This window comes from Pelodiscus sinensis, chromosome 29, assembly GCF_049634645.1.
Source record: "Pelodiscus sinensis isolate JC-2024 chromosome 29, ASM4963464v1, whole genome shotgun sequence".
Lineage (NCBI taxonomy): Eukaryota > Metazoa > Chordata > Testudines > Trionychidae > Pelodiscus > Pelodiscus sinensis.
The window spans coordinates 13757597-13778241 of record NC_134739.1 but is presented as its reverse complement, the minus strand read 5'-3'; the positions used below and the strand labels follow the sequence as shown (position 1 = coordinate 13778241).

At 55.3% G+C, this 20645-nt stretch overlaps 1 protein-coding gene across 1 annotated transcript; it reads left to right on the top strand.

Moving 5' to 3' along the window:
- On the top strand, window positions 1–20570 carry CBX1 (chromobox 1). The gene is made up of 5 exons (XM_075911448.1): window positions 1–165; window positions 14089–14264; window positions 14869–15046; window positions 18650–18744; window positions 19233–20570. Exons 2-5 carry the CDS (start codon window positions 14125–14127, stop codon window positions 19375–19377), a joined length of 558 nt encoding a protein of 185 aa, XP_075767563.1. The 5' UTR covers window positions 1–165; window positions 14089–14124; the 3' UTR covers window positions 19378–20570.
- The last annotated feature ends 75 nt before the right edge of the window (window positions 20571–20645 follow it).

Below are 20645 nucleotides of genomic sequence, written 5' to 3'. Positions count from 1 at the left end.
GTACAGGGGGTTGCTGGGCTCTTTTGTTTGGCGGAGGCGGATCGCGAGCGGCCAGGCCTGTGGCGCCCCCGGCAACGGACCCGGCCCCCCCGCCCCCGCCTCAGCTCGGCCCGGCCCCGCGCGCAGCCCCGCTCCGCCCCGGCACCGTTGGCGAGGCTGTGAAAAGTGAGCGGGGGGGCGGGGCGCTGGGGGGGGAGGGGGGAGCTGCAGGGGGGCGCGGGGGGGGAGGGGGGAGCTGCAGGGGGGCGCTGGGACGGGAGGGGGGAGGGGGGAGCTGCAGGGGGGCGCTGGGACGGGAGGGGGAGGGGGAGCTGCAGGGGGGGCGCTGGGACGGGAGGGGGGAGAGGGAGCTGCAGGGGGGCGCTGGGACGGGAGGGGGGAGGGGGAGCTGCAGGGGGGCGCTGGGACGGGAGGGGGAGGGGGAGCTTCAGGGGGGCGCTGGGACGGGAGGGGGGAGGGGGAGCTGCAGGGGGGCGCTGGGACGGGAGGGGGGAGGGGAGCTGCAGGGGGGCGCTGGGACGGGAGGGGGAGAGGGAGCTGCAGGGGGGCGCTGGGACGGGAGGGGGGAGGGGGGAGCTGCAGGGGGGCGCTGGGACGGGAGGGGGGAGGGGGGAGCTGCAGGGGGCGCTGGGACGGGGAGGGGGAGCTGCAGGGGGGCGCTGGAACGGGAGGGGGGGAGGGGGAGCTGCAGGGGGGGCTGGGACGGGAGGGGGAGGGGGGAGCTGCAGGGGGGCGCTGGGACGGGAGGGGGAGGGGGAGCTGCAGGGGGGCGCTGGGACGGGAGGGGGGGAGGGGGAGCTGCAGGGGGGCGCTGGAACGGGAGGGGGGGAGGGGGAGCTGCAGGGGGGGCTGGGACGGGAGGGGGAGGGGGGAGCTGCAGGGGGGCGCTGGGACGGGAGGGGGAGGGGGAGCTGCAGAGGGGCGCTGGGACGGGAGGGGGGAGCTGCAGGGGGGCGCTGGGACGGGAGGGGGGAGGGGGAGCTGCAGGGGGGCGCTGGGACGGAGGGGGGAGGGAGGAGGGGCTGCAGGGGGGCGCTGGGAGGGGGAGGGGGGAGCTGCAGGGGGGCGCTGGGACGGGAGGGGGAGCTGCAGGGGGGCGCTGGGAGGGGGAGGGGGGACAGGAGGGGGGAGCTGCAGGGGGCGCTGGACGGGAGGGGGAGGGGGGAGCTGCAGGGGGGCGCTGGGACGGGAGGGGGAGGGGGGAGCTGCAGGGGGGCGCTGGGACGGGAGGGGGGGAGCGGGAGCTGCAGGGGGGTGCTGGGGGGGGGCGCTGGGACGGGAGGGGGGCTGCAAGGGGGCTCCGGGAGGGGGAGGGGGAGCTGCAGGGGGGCGCTGGGATGGGAGGGGGAGGGGGAGCTGCAGGGGGGGCGCTGGGAGGGGGAGGGGGGAGCTGCAGGGGGGCGCCAAGACGGGAGGGGGAGCTGCAGGGGGGCGCTGGGATGGGAGGGGAAGCTGTAGGGCTAAATTGTACAACTAGGATTAGGTGGGGTCTGGAATGGGGGGGCTGCATTTTGGGAGGGGAGGGTTTGCTGCAAACAGTGCTCTTGGGGCTGGGATTTGGGGGAGGGAAGCTGGCATTGGGAGAGGGAGCTCGATTGTGGGGGGCAATGGGGAAGCTGGGACTTGGTGGGGAAGGGGAGAGATGCATGGAAACTTTGTAGAGCAGGGATTGGAAGGGGGCGTGGGGCTCGAGAGAGGGACCCAGGAGAGCTGGGTGCAGAGGGGAGCTACATCTTTGGCAAGGGGAGGTTGAAGGGGGTGGGTGGCCGGGTGGCCGCGCCAGGAGCCATGGGGAGTGGGGATGTGTACACGGGAGAGGAGCGTCACAGAAGGGGGAACGCAGCGGGTACCTGGGGGGTAGCTCCGTGGCTGTGAAGCTGCAGGTGAGGTTCCGAGGAGCAGTTGTTGTTCCCAGGTGGTCCTAGGCAATGAGGGGAGCTAGCCCAAGGGCTGTCTCGTGGGGATGTGGATATGGAACTTTCAGAGGGGGCAGAACAGACTCTAGTGGGACTGGGGCTTGGGGAAGGGACACTTGGAAATGAAGCTGCACTAAAGAGACAGGATGGGGCACATGGAGCTGTGCTCTGAATGGGAACCATGGGGCATGTAGAGAAGAAGCTGCCTCCGTGGAGGGAACCGGGGTGAAGCTGCACTCTGGGACATGTGGCCCCCAGTTCAGCTGCAGACTGCCCAGGTTGGGGTGACAGTAAACCTGAAGAAGGGGAGAGAATGAAGCTATGGAATGAATGAAGCTGCGCCAGGCGTATTGGGGGTAGTTGATGGCTTGCTGGAGTGTGCCTGATGGAGAGAGGTATGGGGTACAGCTGCGCCAGGAGGTCCTAGGGAGGCACTGAGCTTTCGTGGGCACAACCCACTTCTTCAGATGAATGAAGTTAAGGGGTCCAGTTTACAAATAAAAGGCAGGGAAAGAAAGGGGATGGGGGGAGATGCCCCCGAAAGCTCATGATCCCCTCTACATTTTTTGTTAATCTGTAAGGTGCTGCAAGACTATTTGTTGTTTAAGTTTTTTCAGTTACAGACTAACAGGGCTACCCCCTCTGAAACCCAAAGATCCTGTGTGTGGGGAAAGTGGGAGGAGAGGTGGGCTGAGAGGTGGGCTAGGGGGATGGCAGAGACTGGAGTGGATCTGAAAACTAGAGCGTGATGAAGCTGTAGTTGGGGAGGTGAGAGCTACGCTGAGGGCCTTGGGATGCTGGAATTGTGCTGGCAGTGTTGGGGCTAATGGAGTTGCAGAGGCGAGGTGTGTGTCCTGTGACTACAAAGTAAAGTGGGTACGATAATGGGACTGTTATGATGTTTAGGTTCTAAATGCAGGTTTTGTTAAGGGCTTTTAAACCATTTTAATTAACTAAGATTCTATGAATCTTGGGCTTTCTTACACAGGTAATTTGTTTGGATTAAACAGCTCCCGCCAGGTTTGCAATTCAAACGTCACAGCTTTGTCTTAATTCTGGAGAGCAGGGCAGTGAAACTGGCTAGAAATAGACAAGACAGGCTGGTATTTCACTGTCCTCTCAAATTGAAATACAAGAATAACTAGCCGAGATGGCAAGTGAATAAAGGCAGGAACCAGTCCTAGATGTTCCATCAAGTCTGGAGATTTCATCTTGCTTGGTCTCAACCCAGGCTAATATTTCTGAAAAGTCTGAGTGAAAGTTCCTCAGTTGTATTCATGTCTAGAGGGTGCAAAACTTAATATACTTGTTCCCGCTTCAAAAGAAATACATGTGCTGTCTTCTCTTGGCAAATGCTGAATAAACTTGGAATGTTCATAATCCTCAAAGATTTGAGCCTAGCCAAATTTGGGAAGGGCAGTTGGGGAAAATGAAGTTACAAAGCCGGAGAGAGCTATTTCATTTGAATACACTAGGTCCAAGCACATGTTTATGCTTGCTTAGTCTTCTGCTGTAAGTTATTGAAGGCTTTACAAATGCATGTCCTCTAGCAAAGGACATTTTGCAGCTAAAGCAGTTGATTCTCCATTCACGGTTTGCTTTTTCTTCGGCTTGCTTTATAATTCCCTCTCTACCTGGATGCTGCTCAGAAGAGGCCACGCAGGGACCGTGTGGTCCTGCAGTGCTGCCAGACTGTAGCTCCTACCCCTCTGTCTGCTATTCTTGTCTCGATAAAGGAGGCTTTTGTATATACTTCGGGCTGGGCCTCTTTCCTCGATGCCTTTACTGGAGTTTGAATTCTTTTTGAGTGGTTTAATGTGTCTTGGATTTTCCGTTTATCTGCAGACTTGAAGCTCTCCTCTCTTTCCAGTGTTCTGTTTTATCCTTTATAAAGAACTAGAACTTTACTTGCCGTTGCTCAGGTCCTTACCTCAAATTCAGTTTTGTTTTTTGGAAAATAAATTAAGCATGGACATTTTCATTTTATCATGGCTCTAGGGTGGGCCTGGGGATGAGGCTTTCAGTAGGCAGGCTGCCCTGGCGAGAGAGGATTACCCCAGTCCCCTCTCACTGCAGCAGCTATGGGTCAGGTGAGAAGCGCCACTCCATGGCTGCTGCAGCTCCAGCAGCCACAGCTCGGGGAGGGGCGCATGTCCCGTAGCTAAGGCAGGTCCAGGTTCTTCTGCCCTCACGCCCCCCAGCCAGAGTGAGGAATGCAGCAAATTGTGCAGTTTCCCTCATTCCCTGATGGAGAACAACCAGCAGTGTTCCCTTAGGAATCCATGTGGCAATTCCATTTTATCCCATACGTAGAGCCCTACACATCTGCTGCTGTTTGCTTTATATCCGCGGGTATCCACCTCTGGACATGGATGTGGCTATCCGCTGCTCACTTTTGCAGCTGCGGATACAAGTTTCTATCAAGAACCCTGCAAATGTGTGGCTATCCATGGGTATCCGCATCTATGGAGACGGATGCGGATATCTGCAGCTCATTTTTGTGGCTACGGATGTGAATGTGGATACAGATTTGGTAACCACGCAGGGCTCTCCCCGTATGCTGGTGCTTAAGGTGGTCCAGTGAGTGTGGGAAATGTTAGCCTTTAAGTCCTTTTTTATCTTGGCTCAGAATAGGGATGTGATAGTGGAGTCGATTAACCGATACACAAAAGCTTATAGGTTAATGCTCCAGACTACACGTGTTTCCCCCCTCCACTCTACCAGAACATTTTTTAGCAGGCTGGCCAGACGCCTAACTCAGTCCTGGCTTGCAGTGGGTCTGGGCCCTGCTGTAGCGCTGCATTGAAAGTGCATTAGGAGCCAGGCAGGCAGACAGCCCAGCTCAGTTTCGGCTTGTGCCGGCTCCAAGAGCTCAGACCCCCTGTCAGACAAGGGCTGCTGCCACCCCGCGCTGCTGCCTGTTTATCAGAGACCACAGCACAGGGTGACAGGCAGCCAGTCTGGGGGAGCCTGGTTTTTACAGAGGCAGCAGTACAGCATGTTAGGGGGCTCCTTGGGAGTGAGGCGCACTGGCTGCTGGCCCCGCCCCCAGGGACTATAGAATAGTCGACTAACCGATAAGAACTCGAGGTTACTCGACTAGTCGGTTAACTGATATTTCACATCCGTAGCTCAGAATCTCCTTTTAATGCAATTCTCTTTAATGTTTCCCAGACAATAAACCACAGAGAGCTGAAGCTCAGTATTGGGAAGAACACCCTAAATGTGAGGTCTGCCCAGAGGAGGGATGTGACTAGTTGATTATCCTCATGAATTCTTATCAGTTACTCGACTATTTTATAGCCCCTGGGGGTGGGACCGGCAGCCAATGCGCTCCGGCCCCACTCCCGAGAATCCCCTTGCCGCTTTGTGCTGCTGCCTCTGTATCCGCATCGGGTGCCAGGCAGGAGCTGGTCCACGAGGGGAGTCAGTTTAAAAACCAGCTCCCCTTGCAGACCAGCTGCCTGTTGCCTCTGATGCAGAGGCAGCAGTGCAGGGTGGCAGCAGCCTCTGTCCAGGGGAGATCTGAGCTCCCAGACCCGGCGAGAGTCGTGACGGAGCTGAGCTGAGTTGTTTGCCTGCCCAGTTCCTAATGGACTTCCAATGCAGAGCCACAGCGGGGGGTAGGTCCTGGACCCGTTGCAAGCCAGGCTGCTGGCCAGCCTGCTAAAAAATGTACTGCTGGGATGGGGGAGGGCGGGGAAATGCCTGTAGTCTAGAGCATTAATCTATATGCTTTGCGTAGCGATTAATCGGTTACTTGACTCCGCTATCACATCCCTAGCTCAGACAGTAGAACAGCCTTGCAAGGAGCCTGGTCAGATGGGACCAGTTTCCCAGAAAAGTAGGTGGGACCATCCTGTACTGGCCGTTAGGTACCTCGCCCAACTCTAACTATGGTGACTGAACATGGTGGTGGTGAAATCGGTTTGCTTGAGGACAAAGACCAGGTTCAGAATGGGCAGCGGTGGAACAAGCGTCCCCTTGCTCCCCTCCCCAAGCGGCTGCATCTCTCCTGACGTGGGGGCGAAAGGGACTCCGTCCCAGGCTCCACTTGGCATTTCTTGCTTTTGGTGCTGAGGCAACTTGTTCTCTGGAGCCGTGGAGGCTTGTTCATTTGTTAATTTCCGTGACTGCTGACACAGAGTCACCAAAGATTTTGCTAAGCTCAGAATCTCACTGGAAACAGCACAGCTCCTTAACAGAACTCCTTCCTTTAGCGCTGATCTACAGTAGAAAATTAGGTCTGTATAACTGTGGCTCAGGGTGTGAAAAATAGTGCTCAGGTCAGAGCAAGGGAAGAAGCACACCCCTGAGGGCATAGCTGCTCTGACCTGAGCACCTGGTAGATGAAAGAATTCTTCCATGACCCTAACTGCCGCTCCTTGGGGAGGTGATTAACTTTGCTGAGGGGAGAATGTGCCACTGTCGCATTTTACATTTAGACAATCCCTTTGTTTGATTACTCTCTTCCTGTGGTCGGGCTCTGAGTTTGTACCATCACTGGGGGCAGCAGTCTGTTCCCTCTTAAACTTCAAAAGGGTTTGCGGTTTTACTGCAGCAAAAGACACCCGTTTGTTCCTGTTAGAGTAGCAAGGCCAAGATAGGCGCCGTGTAGGACCAGATTGGAACTGAAAGCAGTAGCCAGGCCATATATTGCCCAGAGCATCCTACTGGATGCAGGCATGTGAGGGCAAAACCAGATGCAGTTTCTGGCATAGGAACTATTGCAAAAGGAACAGCCTCTCGGCATCAGCCAGAACAGACCCTGCATCTGACTGTCACGTGCGGATCCTTTAGCATAAAGGGAGGGACGGGGCCTTTAAGGAGATGGAGCACAGTGTCTCTGTGTGGCATGAATCCTCAAAATTTGAAACAGGAAAGTGTTTCTCGACTGGCAGCAGCTGGAGTCAGAGGAACAGACCTGGGACAGTTCAAAGCGCTTGACAGGGAAACTTGTGAACCGTCTTCCGGCCTGGAGATTCTATCCCCTTGCCTCTTGCTGGCCGGGAACTTGTTTCCACCCTCTCTCAGCAAACGCTGGCCCTTCCTTGCACCGCTTGTGGCGTTTCCTTCTCGTTGCCCTGCTAGGCATTTGCCCAGGAGCTGGACCACAGCAGCTTGACCTTTCCAAAGTGTAGTTCTTGGCAATCTGGGGGGCATTAGGACCCATCACCATTGTCTGGGCTCTAGGGCTATGTCTAGACTGCACACGCAAATGGAAAAATGCAAATTGCATCTTTTTTCGATTTAATTTCAAAAGAGGCTATTCGAAATTTGACACGTCTACGCGGTGCCAAACTTCAAAATAAAGTGCTCTTTTGAGCCATCCCTTATTCCTTGTAGAACAAGGGTTACAGGGATGGCAAAAGAGTGTGTCCATTATTTAAAAAAAAAAAATCGAAATAGCGAACGCATTCCTTGGACAGGGTGTTGCTATTTCAGGATACTTCCGGTATCTTGAATTAACAATGCAGTCTGGCCGTACCTTCAGCCCTCTTCTTCGCCTCCTTTCTTTCTCTCCCTCCCTCCTTGTTTCAGGCTCCCTGCAGGAGCAGTCTCAGTGCCATTGGATTGTTTTGCTAGTCATGGATCCGTCTCCAGAAAATCAGCTTTCTGGTGATTAGGGATGTAAAGCGCATCCTTACTAGCATACTTGGCCCGGCTGGAGCAGCCCCCTGCCATGGTGCGCTAGCCTGGGCAAGCTCACTGCGCCGTGAGCGGCAGGGTGGTTAACTGGTTAAACGTGTATTTTAACCGGTTAATCTTTTAAAGGGGATTTAAGTCACCAGTAGGGATGTGTCTCACAGGCCAGAGCCCCCTTCTCAGTTAAAAGGGAGGCTGCCCCAGCGTTTGCTCTCGTCTGTGCTGGTCCAAAGCGTGGGAGGTGGGAATGGTCCTGTGTAACGCAGTCCAGGACCTGGTTGCCATTACGGGCTCCTAGACCCCCGAGCCACTCGAATGATCCCCGTAGCTGACCAGTAGATGCTTTAGAAACAAGCTCTGTCTCTAAGCACTAACCACACTCCGAAGCATCTGTGATTGAAATTCCACAGGCCCGTGGTGAAAAACGTGGGTCCCCGCTGAGTGAGACCGGAGCCCTGAGATCCAATCCGCTTTCAAGTAGCTCAGCTCCCTGATCACTGGCGCTCTCCAGAGGTGGCAGCTGTCTCCCTCCAGCCTCATCCGGGCACGGAGCCTCTTGGAGTTCTCCTTTTGCCAGCAGCGTCACAGGCTGTTCGCTGCCTCCCTTCCTGACGCCCCTCTGCGTGGTTGCTGTGGGGAATGGAGCCTGGCGCTCCCGCCTGAGAATCTGCTGGAGAATTCCAGAGCCCTCTGTGAATGAAACCTGAGCCCGCCGCTTCCTGCAGCAGTGCTGGCTCCTTCTGGGGATTAGCTGGTGGTAGTCAGAGTCTGTGCGGTGCTGGAGTGATGTGGTGCCAAGAGCCTGGCCTCCCTCCACAGCAAATCCACAGGCACCCGGAGCCTCCCTGCTTTGGGTTTGCCTCTGTCTGGCCTCTGATTAAAGACCTGGCCGAGTGCAGTGGAGCCCAGCAATGGGGAAGGAAGCAGCCTCGCGTCTCGTGCTCAGCGTGTTTCTTTTTCAAATGCTGCTTTGGCTTCCCAGCCTCCCTGAGGAGTGAAGTGCTGGGCGCCCTCTCCTCCCATTGAAGGGAGGGGTCAGCACCTTCTGGATCAGGCCTGCCAGTAGATCAGTGATTGAGCTGCAGTTCCCGTGGGCCCCTTTGTTGGGAGGAGGGGAGCGCTCCCCAGAGAAAAGTCCTGACTCTTAGACACTTGAACCTGGGCCTGTTGGGGGAGAATGTGTCCCCCGCCCCAGCTGTAGCCCATGCTGCCCCGCTTGGGGGTCCTCCCCCCCTTTCTGGATGAATTCAGGGTTTTAACCAAAGGTGGAAACACAAACCCTGTGTCCACAACAGCGCAGGGGTCAGAGCAGCTTCTGTCGTGCCAGCCTGACCTGCAGGAGCTTTTGCAGAAGGAGAGGAGAGCGCAGCCTTTGGCCCCACGGCTGACCAGCTAGTGCGAGGTTGGGGGGAGAGGAGTAGTGGACAGCCACTGTCGCACACTGAGTGTGTTCATCAAAATGTTGTTTCTGGTGAGAAGACTTACAAATGTGTACGTTCACCAGACCGCTTCCTCCACACTGTCTTCTCAGGACTGAGCCACTGTTCCTGCAAGGAGAGCCTCTGGTAACTTTTAGCGCTCGCTTGGGATGAAGCAAACTTGGGTTCGGTTTCCCAAAGGGATTTGATCTTGGGTTTCTCACGCTGTAAGAGTGCCCTAGGCACTAGGCTGTGGGATATCCTGATGTAGATTTCTGTGTCTCCCTTCTTGCATTAACAGGAGTGTTGGGAGCAAGACTCGAAGTCATTCTTCCGCTCTACTCTGCGCTGATTAGGCCTCAATTGGAGTGTTGTGTCCAGTTGTGGGCACCACATTTCAGGAAAGATGTGGAGAAATGGGAGACGGTCCGGAGAAGAGCAACAAAAATGATAAAAGGTCTAGAAAACATGAGCTCTGAGGGGAGACTGAAAGAACTGGGCTTGTTTAGTTTGGAAAGGAGAAGACTGAGGGGACATGAGAGCGGTTTTCAGGTATCTAAAAGGGTGTCACAAGGAGGAGGGAGAAAAATTGTTCTCCTTGGCCTCTGAGGACAGGACAAGAAGCAGTGGGCTTAGACTGCAGCCAGGGAGGTTTAGGTTGGACATTAGGAAAAACTTCCTACCTGTCAGGATTGTTAAACACTGGAATAAGTTGCCTGGGGAGGTTGTGGAGTCTCCATCTCTGGAGATATTGAAGAGCAGGTTAGATTGACGTCTGTCAGGGATGGTCTACGTGGTCCTAGGTCCTGCCGTGAGGGCAGGGGACTGCACTTGAAGATCTCTCGAGGTCTCCTCCGGTCCTAGTGTTCTATGAACCTGTGCCACTTTGTAGCAACGGGCATCAGAGTAGGGGCTGGATTGGGAGTTTCCCACATGCTCTGGGAGTGTCCTGTCCACCAAGCTATACTTTGTCCCTGCATTTTAATGTACACACGTGGAACAGCTTCAGTGGCACAATTTGAATCACCCAACTCCCCCCTTGCTTCCCCCCTCAGGCCAGGAGCTGTGGCCCTCTCCTGTAACGTGGGAGACCCGAGTTCAAGTCCCTTCTCCCCATCAGGCCGAGGGGAGGGGGCATTAACCCTGGGGCTCCCACCTCCCAAGCGAGTGCCCCGAACTGTACTTTTCAGTTTGCTGACACTGTACCTCGCAGCTTTAGCCCATTGCTAAGCGCCGGCAAACGGAGCCTCGGTTGTGTGCCCGGCTCTGCGTGTGCCGTGGGACGCTTAGTCACTTGAAAGGGCACTGGGACCCCGGGCTGGCTCCAAGGTCACTGAGCAGCAACCAGAGTAACGGATTAGCTGGGCTGGAATCTGCTGCTAATCCTGCAACCGCCCCCTCAGCAGCAGCGCGGGGCTGTCAGCAGTGAGGCCGAGTGCCACGGAGGGGCCGCTGTCTGGGAACCTCCCGTCAGGAAATGGCTGGGCCTCCGGGAGTGTCTGATGCCCAGACTGTCAGGAGCAAGCAAAATCTGGCCTGCTGGCCGGATCAGGCCCGCCGGGAGCCTCGGCCAGGCTCCCTGCCTTCCACGCCCTGAGAGCTCCTCGGGGGGAGGAGGGAGGGACTCCATGCACTGCCACCACCCCCAGCATAAACTTACCTTTCCCATTGGTCAGTTTCAGCTTCCTGGGCCGTGCACAACCTATTTCTCCCCCTGCCCCCCAAGGAGCATGTGGCTCGCAGAGCACATTTTCGCCCCCACGCCATCCCTTCCCAGCTGATTGCTGAGTAGCCTGTGGGGCATGGAAGGCAGGGTCCCTGGGCTGCTGGCCAGAGGCGGCTAGGCGAGTACCTCCCGGCCAAAGCCTGCCTCTGGCACTCCAGGCCTGCAACCCTCTGCTCCCCCTCCTGCACCCCTGTCCCAGGTCACAATTCAAAACCTCTGCACCCCTGCTCCTGCCCCCCAGTCCCCTCCCCCCAGCTCTCTTCTGCACCCAACCTCCACCCCAGACCCTGTACCACCTGCATTGATATCACAGAGGAGTGGGGTCCTTCACTGCTGTCCACATTCTTGGCATGCCCCCCCCAAATCAAAAATGAGTGCTCATCCCTGCTCTGTGTGGAAGGGGGTGCCTCGTGCCTGTGCCCAGAGCCAGGCACAAAGGGGGGGCTGCCTGTTGTGTGGGTCCCCTGGATTGAAAGTCTGTCTTCCAGCAAACCCAGCTCCATTTGCTGTGGCTGAGACGGCAGCTGGCCTGCCCAGCGCTCTGGGGGTCCGGTGAATGGTCCAGAACTGAGCAGCTGGAGAACCTCCCATGCTGGGCTCAGTGTGAGGTGCGGTCCCAGGGCCAAGCCCCAGATGAATGTGAGTTCAGCCTTTGCTGAAGGGAGATGCCCTCAGAGGCACCTTGCCAGGCACCTCACTGTGCTCAGAGCTTAAATGAATGGCGATTGCCTGTCTCCTAGAACTGGAAGGGACCTTGAATGGTCATGGAGTCGAGTCCAGTCCAGTCCCCTGCCTTCACAGCAGGACCAAGTACCATCCCTGACAAATTTTTGCCCCAAATTGGCCTCTGCAAGGATTGAACTCACAACCCTGGGTTTAGCAGGCCAATGCTCAAACCACTGAACTATCTGTCCCCCCCCCCGCCTATTTTCTTCTAGGAGAGAGAAAATAAGGAAGCCAGGCAGGGTGCTACCTCCTGACTTGTGTTCCTGAGCCCCACTCCTAGGGCAGGGCTGACCTCTCCGGTGAATTACACCCCCGGTATGAGGTCTGTTTGGCCCACTCCTGGGCCTCCCTCCTCAGGGTCTTGTCAACTGAAGGAGAGCTTTGTGCTGCTCAGAACCTTCTCTCTCCCCCAGGGAAGCTGGTCCAATAAAAGCTGTTACCTCCCCCACCGTGGGTCTCTTGTCAGTTGCGTGGCAGCTGCACAGCCTAGGACGGCCTTGCCAGCATGGAACGGTAGCCATCTCTCTCCAACTTCGGGTACCGAAACCAGCACTGAACGGCTGAGCCGCCGCTCGGTGCAGAGGGGGCCCGCCGGCTCGGCACAGCTACCAGAGGCCTTTCCACGTTCTGCTCTAATCCCAGCTCACAGCACTTCTGCCGTACAAGTCAAAATGGCCTCACCTGGGAAAACCTCTCTTGGCAGGTGACGTGTCTGACCTCGCGGCAGTCGTTTGCTTGGTTCATCAGGGCCAATCGCAAATTGTTCCGTGGCATTTCGAGGGCGAAACCTCTGCCAGCAGCACGCGCTGTTCGGGTGCATAGGAAGGGAGTAACCCCGCTGGGAGCATCAGCCTGTGGTTAAGATGAGGGCTGTAAAATCCGTTTAGTTAGTTAACTGGTTAACAGAGTCAACGGGGATGGGCCTGGGAGCTAAAAGATCTGCGTTCTCGTCACGCTCTGCAACTGGCTTGCTGAGATGTGCAGGGCAGGTGACTTCATCTCTTGGTAGCTCTGTGAATGGGCGTCACAAGGCCTTTCTCCCTCACGCTGACGGTGTGCAGCACTGTGCATCAGTGACAAAAGAAGTGGTGGCGTGAGCTCTCTGATCTCCCTCTTACCAGGGCAGAGCCCAAGACCTACTTACCCCCAACTAATCCCTGGGTCGCTCTGTGTGCGCTGCCCTAGTGTAGCGCTGCAATGTGAGCGCGGCTACTACCGGGGACCGAGAATCCTCCAGGGCTCAGAATTCCACTCCCGTGGCTCATTCCAGACGTGGCTGTCCTGCAAGGAGACTAGGTTAGCGGGGCCTTTCCATTGGAGGAGTGAAAGTTGGTGCTGGGGAGGTTGCCTTTCCGGAGCATTAAGCGGTCCCAGGCTGTGGCGCTCTGATTCACCCTGAATGCAGTGTCCGTTGGGGGGGGGGGGGGGGGGCGGGGATGCGTTTGGCTTGCTAGCCGGGTCAGGCTACCCCTCAGCAGGGACGTGCCGCGTTCGCGCAGACTTTTCCTGAGTGCAGAGGAAACACAGGACCCGGAATACCTGCCCGATATTACCCTCTCTCTGCCGATGAGGAAACCTCACCAAAGGAACTAGCCAGAGGCCATATCAAAACTTCCCTCCCACACCCTTTCCACTGCTTCCTAACAGGTGCTGGATGGAAATGGAGATGCTCTTCTTTAAACCGGCGCGGGAGACGGGTGACCCCTAACTCCGTATCCCAGCGTGTGCAGGAACTCGCCCCCTCCCCGTGGCGTATAATACAGAACTGACCAGGGAGCCCAATGTGGCTGGAAGTGCCCTGGAGAACAGCCATTTCGGATGTCTGCCGCGCACTGGTCTCCTGCCGCGCTCCACTGGTTGGGCGCGCGATGGGCAGCGCTGGGCGTGGCGAGCTGAGCAGGTGGAGGGAGGGAGGCTGAGCATGTGACTGAGGCAGCGTGTGGCCCACCCGGGCCCTGCCACTTCCCGCGGCTCCCCTTGGCTGCGGACGGCGAACCGGAGCCAATGGGAACCACGAGGCTCTGTGGCTGTGTAGCCGTTACATAACCAGACCAGAGCGGCCCGTTGGCAGCTTTGTGCCCACGCTGAGAAACACGGGGTTAAGGCATGCGTCAGTGCCCGGACGGGGTCCGCCCAGCCCAGTGTCCGTCTGCCCACAGTGGCCAGGCCCTGGCCTGAGCCTGGTGATCTGACTCTGCCCCAGACTCCTTGTGACGCTGGGCAAATCCCTTGGTTGCTGGGACTCCGTTGCCCGTCAGTGAAATGGAGACATTTCCCTGCCGCACAGGTTGGGTTTGACGGGGGGGCAGGGAATATAAATTCCCAGCCAGGAGGTTAAAAGGAAGCGAGACGCGGGAGGCCAGTTCACAGACGGGCAGGTTGGGGGGGGAGGAGCGAGCCGAGCCGGGGTGTCCTGAGTGGGGGGTGCTTGGTAAGGAGGAAGCCTCCGCCTGCTGTGCTGAATTGCGTTCTCCGAAGGGAGGTGGTTGAGCTTAGACGGACAGTCAATCTCGCTCCACCTCTCGGAGGCCTTTTCACGTGTGTCTGTCTTCTGTGGGAAGGCCCCTCAGTGACCAGTCCTTGTACTGCGGCTTCCCCTCCCCTGGGGAGATCACAGCCCCCCGCCCTGACCTCTGTGTGTGTCTCCCCACTTCAGCAGCGTCGCCCTTACGCTGAAAAACTGGCCAGCACAATGGGAAAAAAGCAGAACAAGAAGAAAGTGGAGGAGGTGCTAGAGGAAGAGGAGGAGGAGTACGTGGTGGAGAAGGTCCTCGACCGGCGAGTGGTGAAAGGCAAAGTGGAGTATCTGCTCAAGTGGAAAGGCTTCTCGGAGTAAGTGGACAGGGTGCAGCCCACTCTGTGACCCCTCCTCGCGCTGGCGGCCTTAGGGTGTTAGTCTGGGGCTCGGGAGCCCCAGGTGCAGTTCCCTGCTGAGGTAGACTCGTGTGACCCTGGGCACGTCCCGGAGCCGGTCTGGGCTCCAGTGCCCTCGCGATCAAACGGGGATAAGTGCCCTGCCCTGCAGGGGGACGGTGAGGAGAAAGATGATGAACTGTGTCCAGAGAGCTCCCGGCCAGCTGGGGGGGCAAGAAGGCCCCATTTCCTTCCTACACGAGGTGCCTTCGAGATGGGTTGTTTGAGGGCTGGGGCAGACTCCAGTCTCCTCTCTGAACAGGATGGTCAACCCAGTTTGTACACGTGGCAGAAGGGGGGGGCTCCCTTCCTCTCCCTGGCAAGCCAGGTCTGAGCTTGTCAGTGAAGTGCAGATGGGCTGATATGGAAACTGGTCAGACCTGCCCACCAGAGCAAGGCTGAGCGTCTCCAGCCCTTCCTCTTCCCTCCCAGCTCAGGGCCCCCACGACACAGCCAGGAGGTAGCCAGTGCCTCTGAGCCCCAGGCTCTAGCTGCGAGAGCAAGCTGTCTCCTTCCATTTCAGTGAGGATAATACGTGGGAGCCCGAGGAGAATCTCGACTGCCCCGACCTCATCGCCGAGTTTCTCCAGTCCCAGAAAACTGCGCACGAGAGTGAGAAATCCGAGGGCAGCAAGCGCAAAGCCGAGTCCGACACTGAGGACAGAGGGGAAGAGAGCAAACCAAAGAAGAAAAAGGAAGAGGTGAGGCAGGACGAGGGGGAGAACCTCTCCGCACCCACCCCCTTCCATAGAGACTTCCTGGACTCATCGCCAGTGTCTAGTAGCGAGGGCAGAGGGCAGGGAACCAGGGCCCTCGCGTTCTGTTTGCAGCCCTGCTGCTGACAGCCTGTGACAGGAGCCACCCCGCTCTACATTGGGGGAGGGCCGCTATACGTGAAAGACGACGTAGAATCAAATGATGCACAAACCGAACTGTTCCGTAGAATCTCGCTGGGTAGTAATTCCATGCTCTAGTGATAAGGGTAGAGCAGGAGGGAGATATTATTCACCACCTGCCCAGGACAGTGATAGTGACTAAAATGCAAAGGCAGATGAGAGGCTACCAAAATAAAAACCTCAGTAATAGTGGGGGGGCTTCAACGATGCCCATATCGTCTGGGTGCACGTCACCTCAGGACGGGATGCAGAGAGAAAATTTCTTGATACCTTAATTTCTTAAATGACTGCTGCTTGGAGCAGCTGGTTCTAGAACCCACAATGGGTGAGGCTGTTCATGACTTCGCCCTAAGTGGAGCACAGGATCTGGTCCAAGGGGTAAATAGAACTGGACCACTTGGAAATAGTGACCATAATGTCATAAAATGTAACATCCCTGCGGTGGGGAAAAGACCTCAGCAGCCCAACACTGGCATTCCATTTCAGAAAGCGGAACTACACAAAAATGAGGTTAGTTAAACAGAAATTAAAAGGTTCAGTGACAAACGTTCCTGCAAGGCTGCATGGAAACTTTTCAAAGCCACCGTAATAGAGGCCCAACTTTAAAGGTATACCCCCAAATTAAAAAACACAGAGAACCAAAAAAGTATCACCATGGCTTAACCAAGTAAAAGCAGCAGAGAGAGAGAAAAAAGGCATTGTTTAAAAAGTGGAAGTTGAATCCCAGTGAGGAAAATAGAAAGGACCATAAACTCTGTCAAATTAAGTGTAAAAATATAATAAGAAAAGCCAAAAAGTGTTTGAAGAACAGCTAGCCAAAAACTCAAAAAGTAATAGTAAAACGTTTAAGTACATCAAAAGCAGGAAGCTGGCTAAACAACCCTGGATTATCAAGACGCTAAAGGAGCACTTACAGATGATAAAGTAATTGCGGAGAAGCTAAATAAATTCTTTGTTTCGGTCTTCACAGCTGAGGATGTTAGGGAGATTCCCAAATCTGGATCACTTTTTTGGTGACAAATGTGAGGAACTGTCCCAGGATTGAGGTGTCATTAGAGGAGGCTTTGGAACAAATTGATAAACTTAACAGTAACAAGTCACCGGGACCGGATGGCATTCACCCAAGAGTTCTGAATGAACTCAAATGGGAAATTGCGGAACTATTAACTGTGGTTTGTAACCTATCCTTTAAATCAGCTTCCGTACCTAATGACTGGAAGATAGCTAACGTGACGCCAATATTTAAAAAGGGCTCTAGAGGTGATCCTGGCAATTACAGACCGGTAAGTCTAATGTCAGTACTGGGCAAATTAGTTGAAATTATGGTAAAGAATAAAATTGTCAGATACATAGGTGTACATAATTTGTTGGGGAAAAGTCAACATGGTTTCTGTAAAGGGAATTCCTGCCTTACTAATCAACTAGTTCTTTGAGGGGTCAACAAACATGTGGACAAGGGGGATCCAGTGGATATAGTATACTTAAATTTCCAGAAAGCCTTTGACAGGGTCCCTCATCAAAGGCTCTTAAATCAAGTAAGTTGTCATGGGATAAGAGGGAGGACCCTTTCATGGATTGATAACTGGTTAAAAGACAGGAAACAAAGGGTAGGAATAAATAGTCGGTTTTCAGAATGGAGAGAGGTAACTTGTATGTTCCCCAAGGTTCCATACTGGGATCGATCCTATTCAGCCTATTTATAAATGATCTGGAGAAAGGGGTAAACAGTGAGGTGGCAAAATTTGTAGATGATACTAAACTGCTGAAGAGAGTTAAGACCAAAGCAGACTGTGAAGAGCTTCAAAAAGATCTTCCCAAATTAATTGTTTGGGCAACAAAATGGCAAATGAAATTTAATGTTGGTAAATGTAAAGTAATGCACACTGGAAAAATAATCCCACTTATACATACAAAATGATGGGGACTAATTTAGCTACAACTACTCAAGAGAGATCTTGGAGTCTTTGTGGATAGTTCTCTGAAAACATCCACTCAGTGTGCAGCGGCAATCAAAACAAACAATGTGAGGAATCATTAAAAAAGGGATCGCGAATAAGACAGAATCTCTTACTGCCTCTGTATAAAACCAGGGGACACCCACATCTTGAACACTGCGCACAGATGTGGTCGCCTCAGCTCGAAAAGATATATTGGCATTGGAAGAAGTTCAGAAAAGAGCAACAAAATGCTGAGGGGTTTGGAACAGGGCCCATATGAAGAGAGATTAAAGAGACTGGGACTTTTCTTCTTAGGAAACTAAGGGGGGATAGGCTAGAGATCTATAAAATCATGACTGGTGTGGAAAAAGTGAATAAGGAAAAGTTATTTGCTTGTTCCCCTAACATAAGAACTTGGGGTCATCCAATAAAATTAATAGGTAACAGGTTTAAAACAAACAAAAGGTTTTCTTCACTGTGCACAGTCAACCTGTGGAACTCCCTGCCAGAGGAGGTTGTGAAGACCAGGACCTAACAGGGTTCAAGAAAGAACTAGATAGCCATTGGAGGACCTAACCTCCAGGAATCTATTAGCCAGGATGGGCAGGGATGGTGTCCCTAGCCTCTGTCAGTAGCTGGGCATGGGTGATGGGAGAGGGATTGCTTGAAGATTCCCTTTTGTGTTCCCTCCCTCTGGCCGCTGCCGGCAGCCAGGACCCTGGGCGAGATGGACCTTTGGTCTGACCCAGTCTGGCCGTTCTTAGGAGATACATCGCCAACCCACGGAGTGGCTAGTTGTGTCTGGGAAGTGCTTTGAAATCCGTAGCTGAGCAAAACCCTTGTCTCATCTCCCAGGCCCTGCTGGCATGGGGGCGGTTAGAGATGAAGCCCCCTTCTGAGCCACGGGTCAGCTGCTAAATCTGGGACAGTGTTTAGGGCTGACCGGAGCTCTCCTCCTGGGATGGTGGACAGAGTCCCCCAGAGCATCCACAGTCCCCACACCGACCCCAGTGGCCCGAGGACCGGGAGGGAAACATGCAGCACAGGGTTGGGTGCAGGTCATCAAGTCAAAGGAAGGGCAGGAGAGGGGGGCACAAAGCAGAGAACCCAGCCAGTGCCTGCTGCCCCCCAAGGTTTGGTGGGTTGCCAGATATGTGCACAGATGAGCCCAGAAAAGGGTGGGTCGCTCTCTCTCGTCTCCTCCTGGGCTGATGAACAGTGCCCGGAGAAGGTCTCTCACACTGTAGGACCACGGCTCTTGAGAGCAGGGCCTGTGTACATGGGGGCTGCACAGACCGGCATCGCTGCTGTGCCTCAGCCCGGGCGGGACCCCGCGTAGTGCCTGGGGAGTCCAGCGTTCCCCACAGACTCAGCCGGGCCTGAAGCCAGCCGGGGTGCCTGCATCCTTTGAGTCACACAGCGGCCGCACGCGGCCTGGCAGCACGCAGACACCTCCCTCTCTGTCTTTCAGTCGGAGAAACCGCGCGGCTTTGCCCGGGGCTTTGAACCGGAGCGGATCATCGGGGCCACGGATTCCAGCGGGGAGCTCATGTTCCTGATGAAATGGTGAGTGTGCGCGCAGCTCCCTGCCCGCTGGCCTGAAATCTCCCAGGGTGGCGCTGCCACCTCACTGCACCCTTGGCGCTGAGGCTAATGTGGATTTGCTGTCAGCAGGTGGGATCCTTGATCTCGGCCACCGCGCACACCTGGGGGAGGAGGGCACGGCTGGCCCGTGCTGGCCTCAGGCCTGTGCCTGGACTAGAGCTACAGCAGACCGCTTCCCCGGGCGGAGTTGGGGCCCTCCAGGTCTGTTCAGCCCCGACTGTGGTGGGACCCCCTAGGCTTGCGTGGCGTTGCGTGCTGCAGATGAGCTGGGGGTGGGGCTGCAGCAGACACACCCCCCTGGCTCCCCACAGTCTCCTACAAACCCACTTGCTGGGTGGGCTTCCTGCCTCTCAGCCATTTGGAGGGTCGCTGGCTGAGGCCTGCCTGGACTTACCTACTGCCTCTTGGGTGACTCCTCAGCCCCTTCACTGCGTCTCTGCTTCCTGTAGGAAGAACTCGGACGAGGCCGACCTGGTCCCTGCGAAGGAAGCCAACATCAAGTGCCCCCAGGTGGTCATCTCGTTCTACGAGGAGAGGCTGACGTGGCACTCCTACCCCTCGGAAGACGACGACAAGAAAGAGGACAAGAACTAACCCGCGCCTCCATCTTTGTATAAAGAGCAGACTGTGGGTTTGAGCGACGTGAGAATACAGCTCTACCTAGCGGAGAGGTGGCTTGAGAAGATGCCCTTTGAAGAGACAGTATGGTTTCTGTGCAGCTCCATGCCAGCGTCCAGCTTCGACCCAGCCAGTGGGGGGTGGGGGGAGGCACGTTTCAAGGCAGTTTGTTCTGCAGCTTCCTCAAAGACCCGTCACTGGTGATGGGTAGGCTGGGGAAAGGGAGAGCAGATGGATACTGCATGTTCTTCAAAGACCATCTCGGCAACCCACAGCCTTCTTCCCAATAGTGTTAACTCTGCATTTTTACAGCGTAGCATGTGTGTAGGTTTTTCTTTTTGCTATTACTGGTGTATCAGTTTGAGACGGGGTTGGGAGAGGGGGGGGGTCTTTTGTTTAATGGGGTGGGGGAGCAGTCGACAGTGTTCCATATCCATGACCAGAACTCTTTTTTATAACAGCTTTACGAACTGAACCCCCCAAGTATTGGTAATAGAAGTGGGGGGCGGGGACAGTGTATGAGACTGAAGCTGTGAATTCCCTCGAGCAATGTTACTGGGGGCACCTGCACAGAGGCAGGCCGGTAGTTAGTGCCAGGGTCGCTGAAAGGTGCGTTGTAAGGGGGAGGGAATCGATCTCGGTCCCTTCCCAGCCTTTCTGCCCCCTTTCCGTTAAGGTGCTATTTCTGACATGAGGGAGAGAAAGTTCGGATTTCTTGTCAAGCCCCACTGGAGCCTGTCCAGCTGGCAGCACTGGGAACCCCTCGCTGGATGTGATGTCCCTCCCTGTTTTTAATCCTGTTAGTGTCATGTAGGAGGGAGGTGAAATCAATTCCGAATCCTCCCATACAAGTGATTTGTTTTCAAGCCCCCAACTTCAGCGCCTGAGCCAGCTCTCTGGCTCTGCTGCTGGTTTTTTTAATCAAACGGATTTATGAAAAATACTGAACTATTTAACGTCTGGAGTCATGAGCGCTCCTACAGGCCCCTGGCACCTCCTTGTAGGGTGACATGTATCTAGAACTGCATTGTACAAACCTTTTTTTAAACGCATGTGTTTAGGTTTCTGTGAAAACATTGTTTAAATGTAAAGTAAGTGTTTGGATTTTAACTTCATACCAAGCTCTGTCTGTTTTTTGTCTCAATAAAATTTTAGATTTATAATCCTGATTTTACTTTTTCTCTTTGAATCGCTCCCTTCTGCAGCCGTTGATGGACTCCCCAAGGTGTAGAGCGGTTGGAGTT

Bases quoted from the DNA above. Each gene is read 5' to 3' on its own strand.
- CBX1 (XM_075911448.1), top strand. From the start codon at position 14,125: ATGGGAAAAAAGCAGAACAAGAAGAAAGTGGAGGAGGTGCTAGAGGAA. The intron at 14,265-14,868 runs GTAAGTGGACAG...CTTCCATTTCAG, and splicing joins AAGTGGAAAGGCTTCTCGGA to TGAGGATAATACGTGGGAGC. The intron at 15,047-18,649 runs GTGAGGCAGGAC...TCTGTCTTTCAG, and splicing joins CAAAGAAGAAAAAGGAAGAG to TCGGAGAAACCGCGCGGCTT.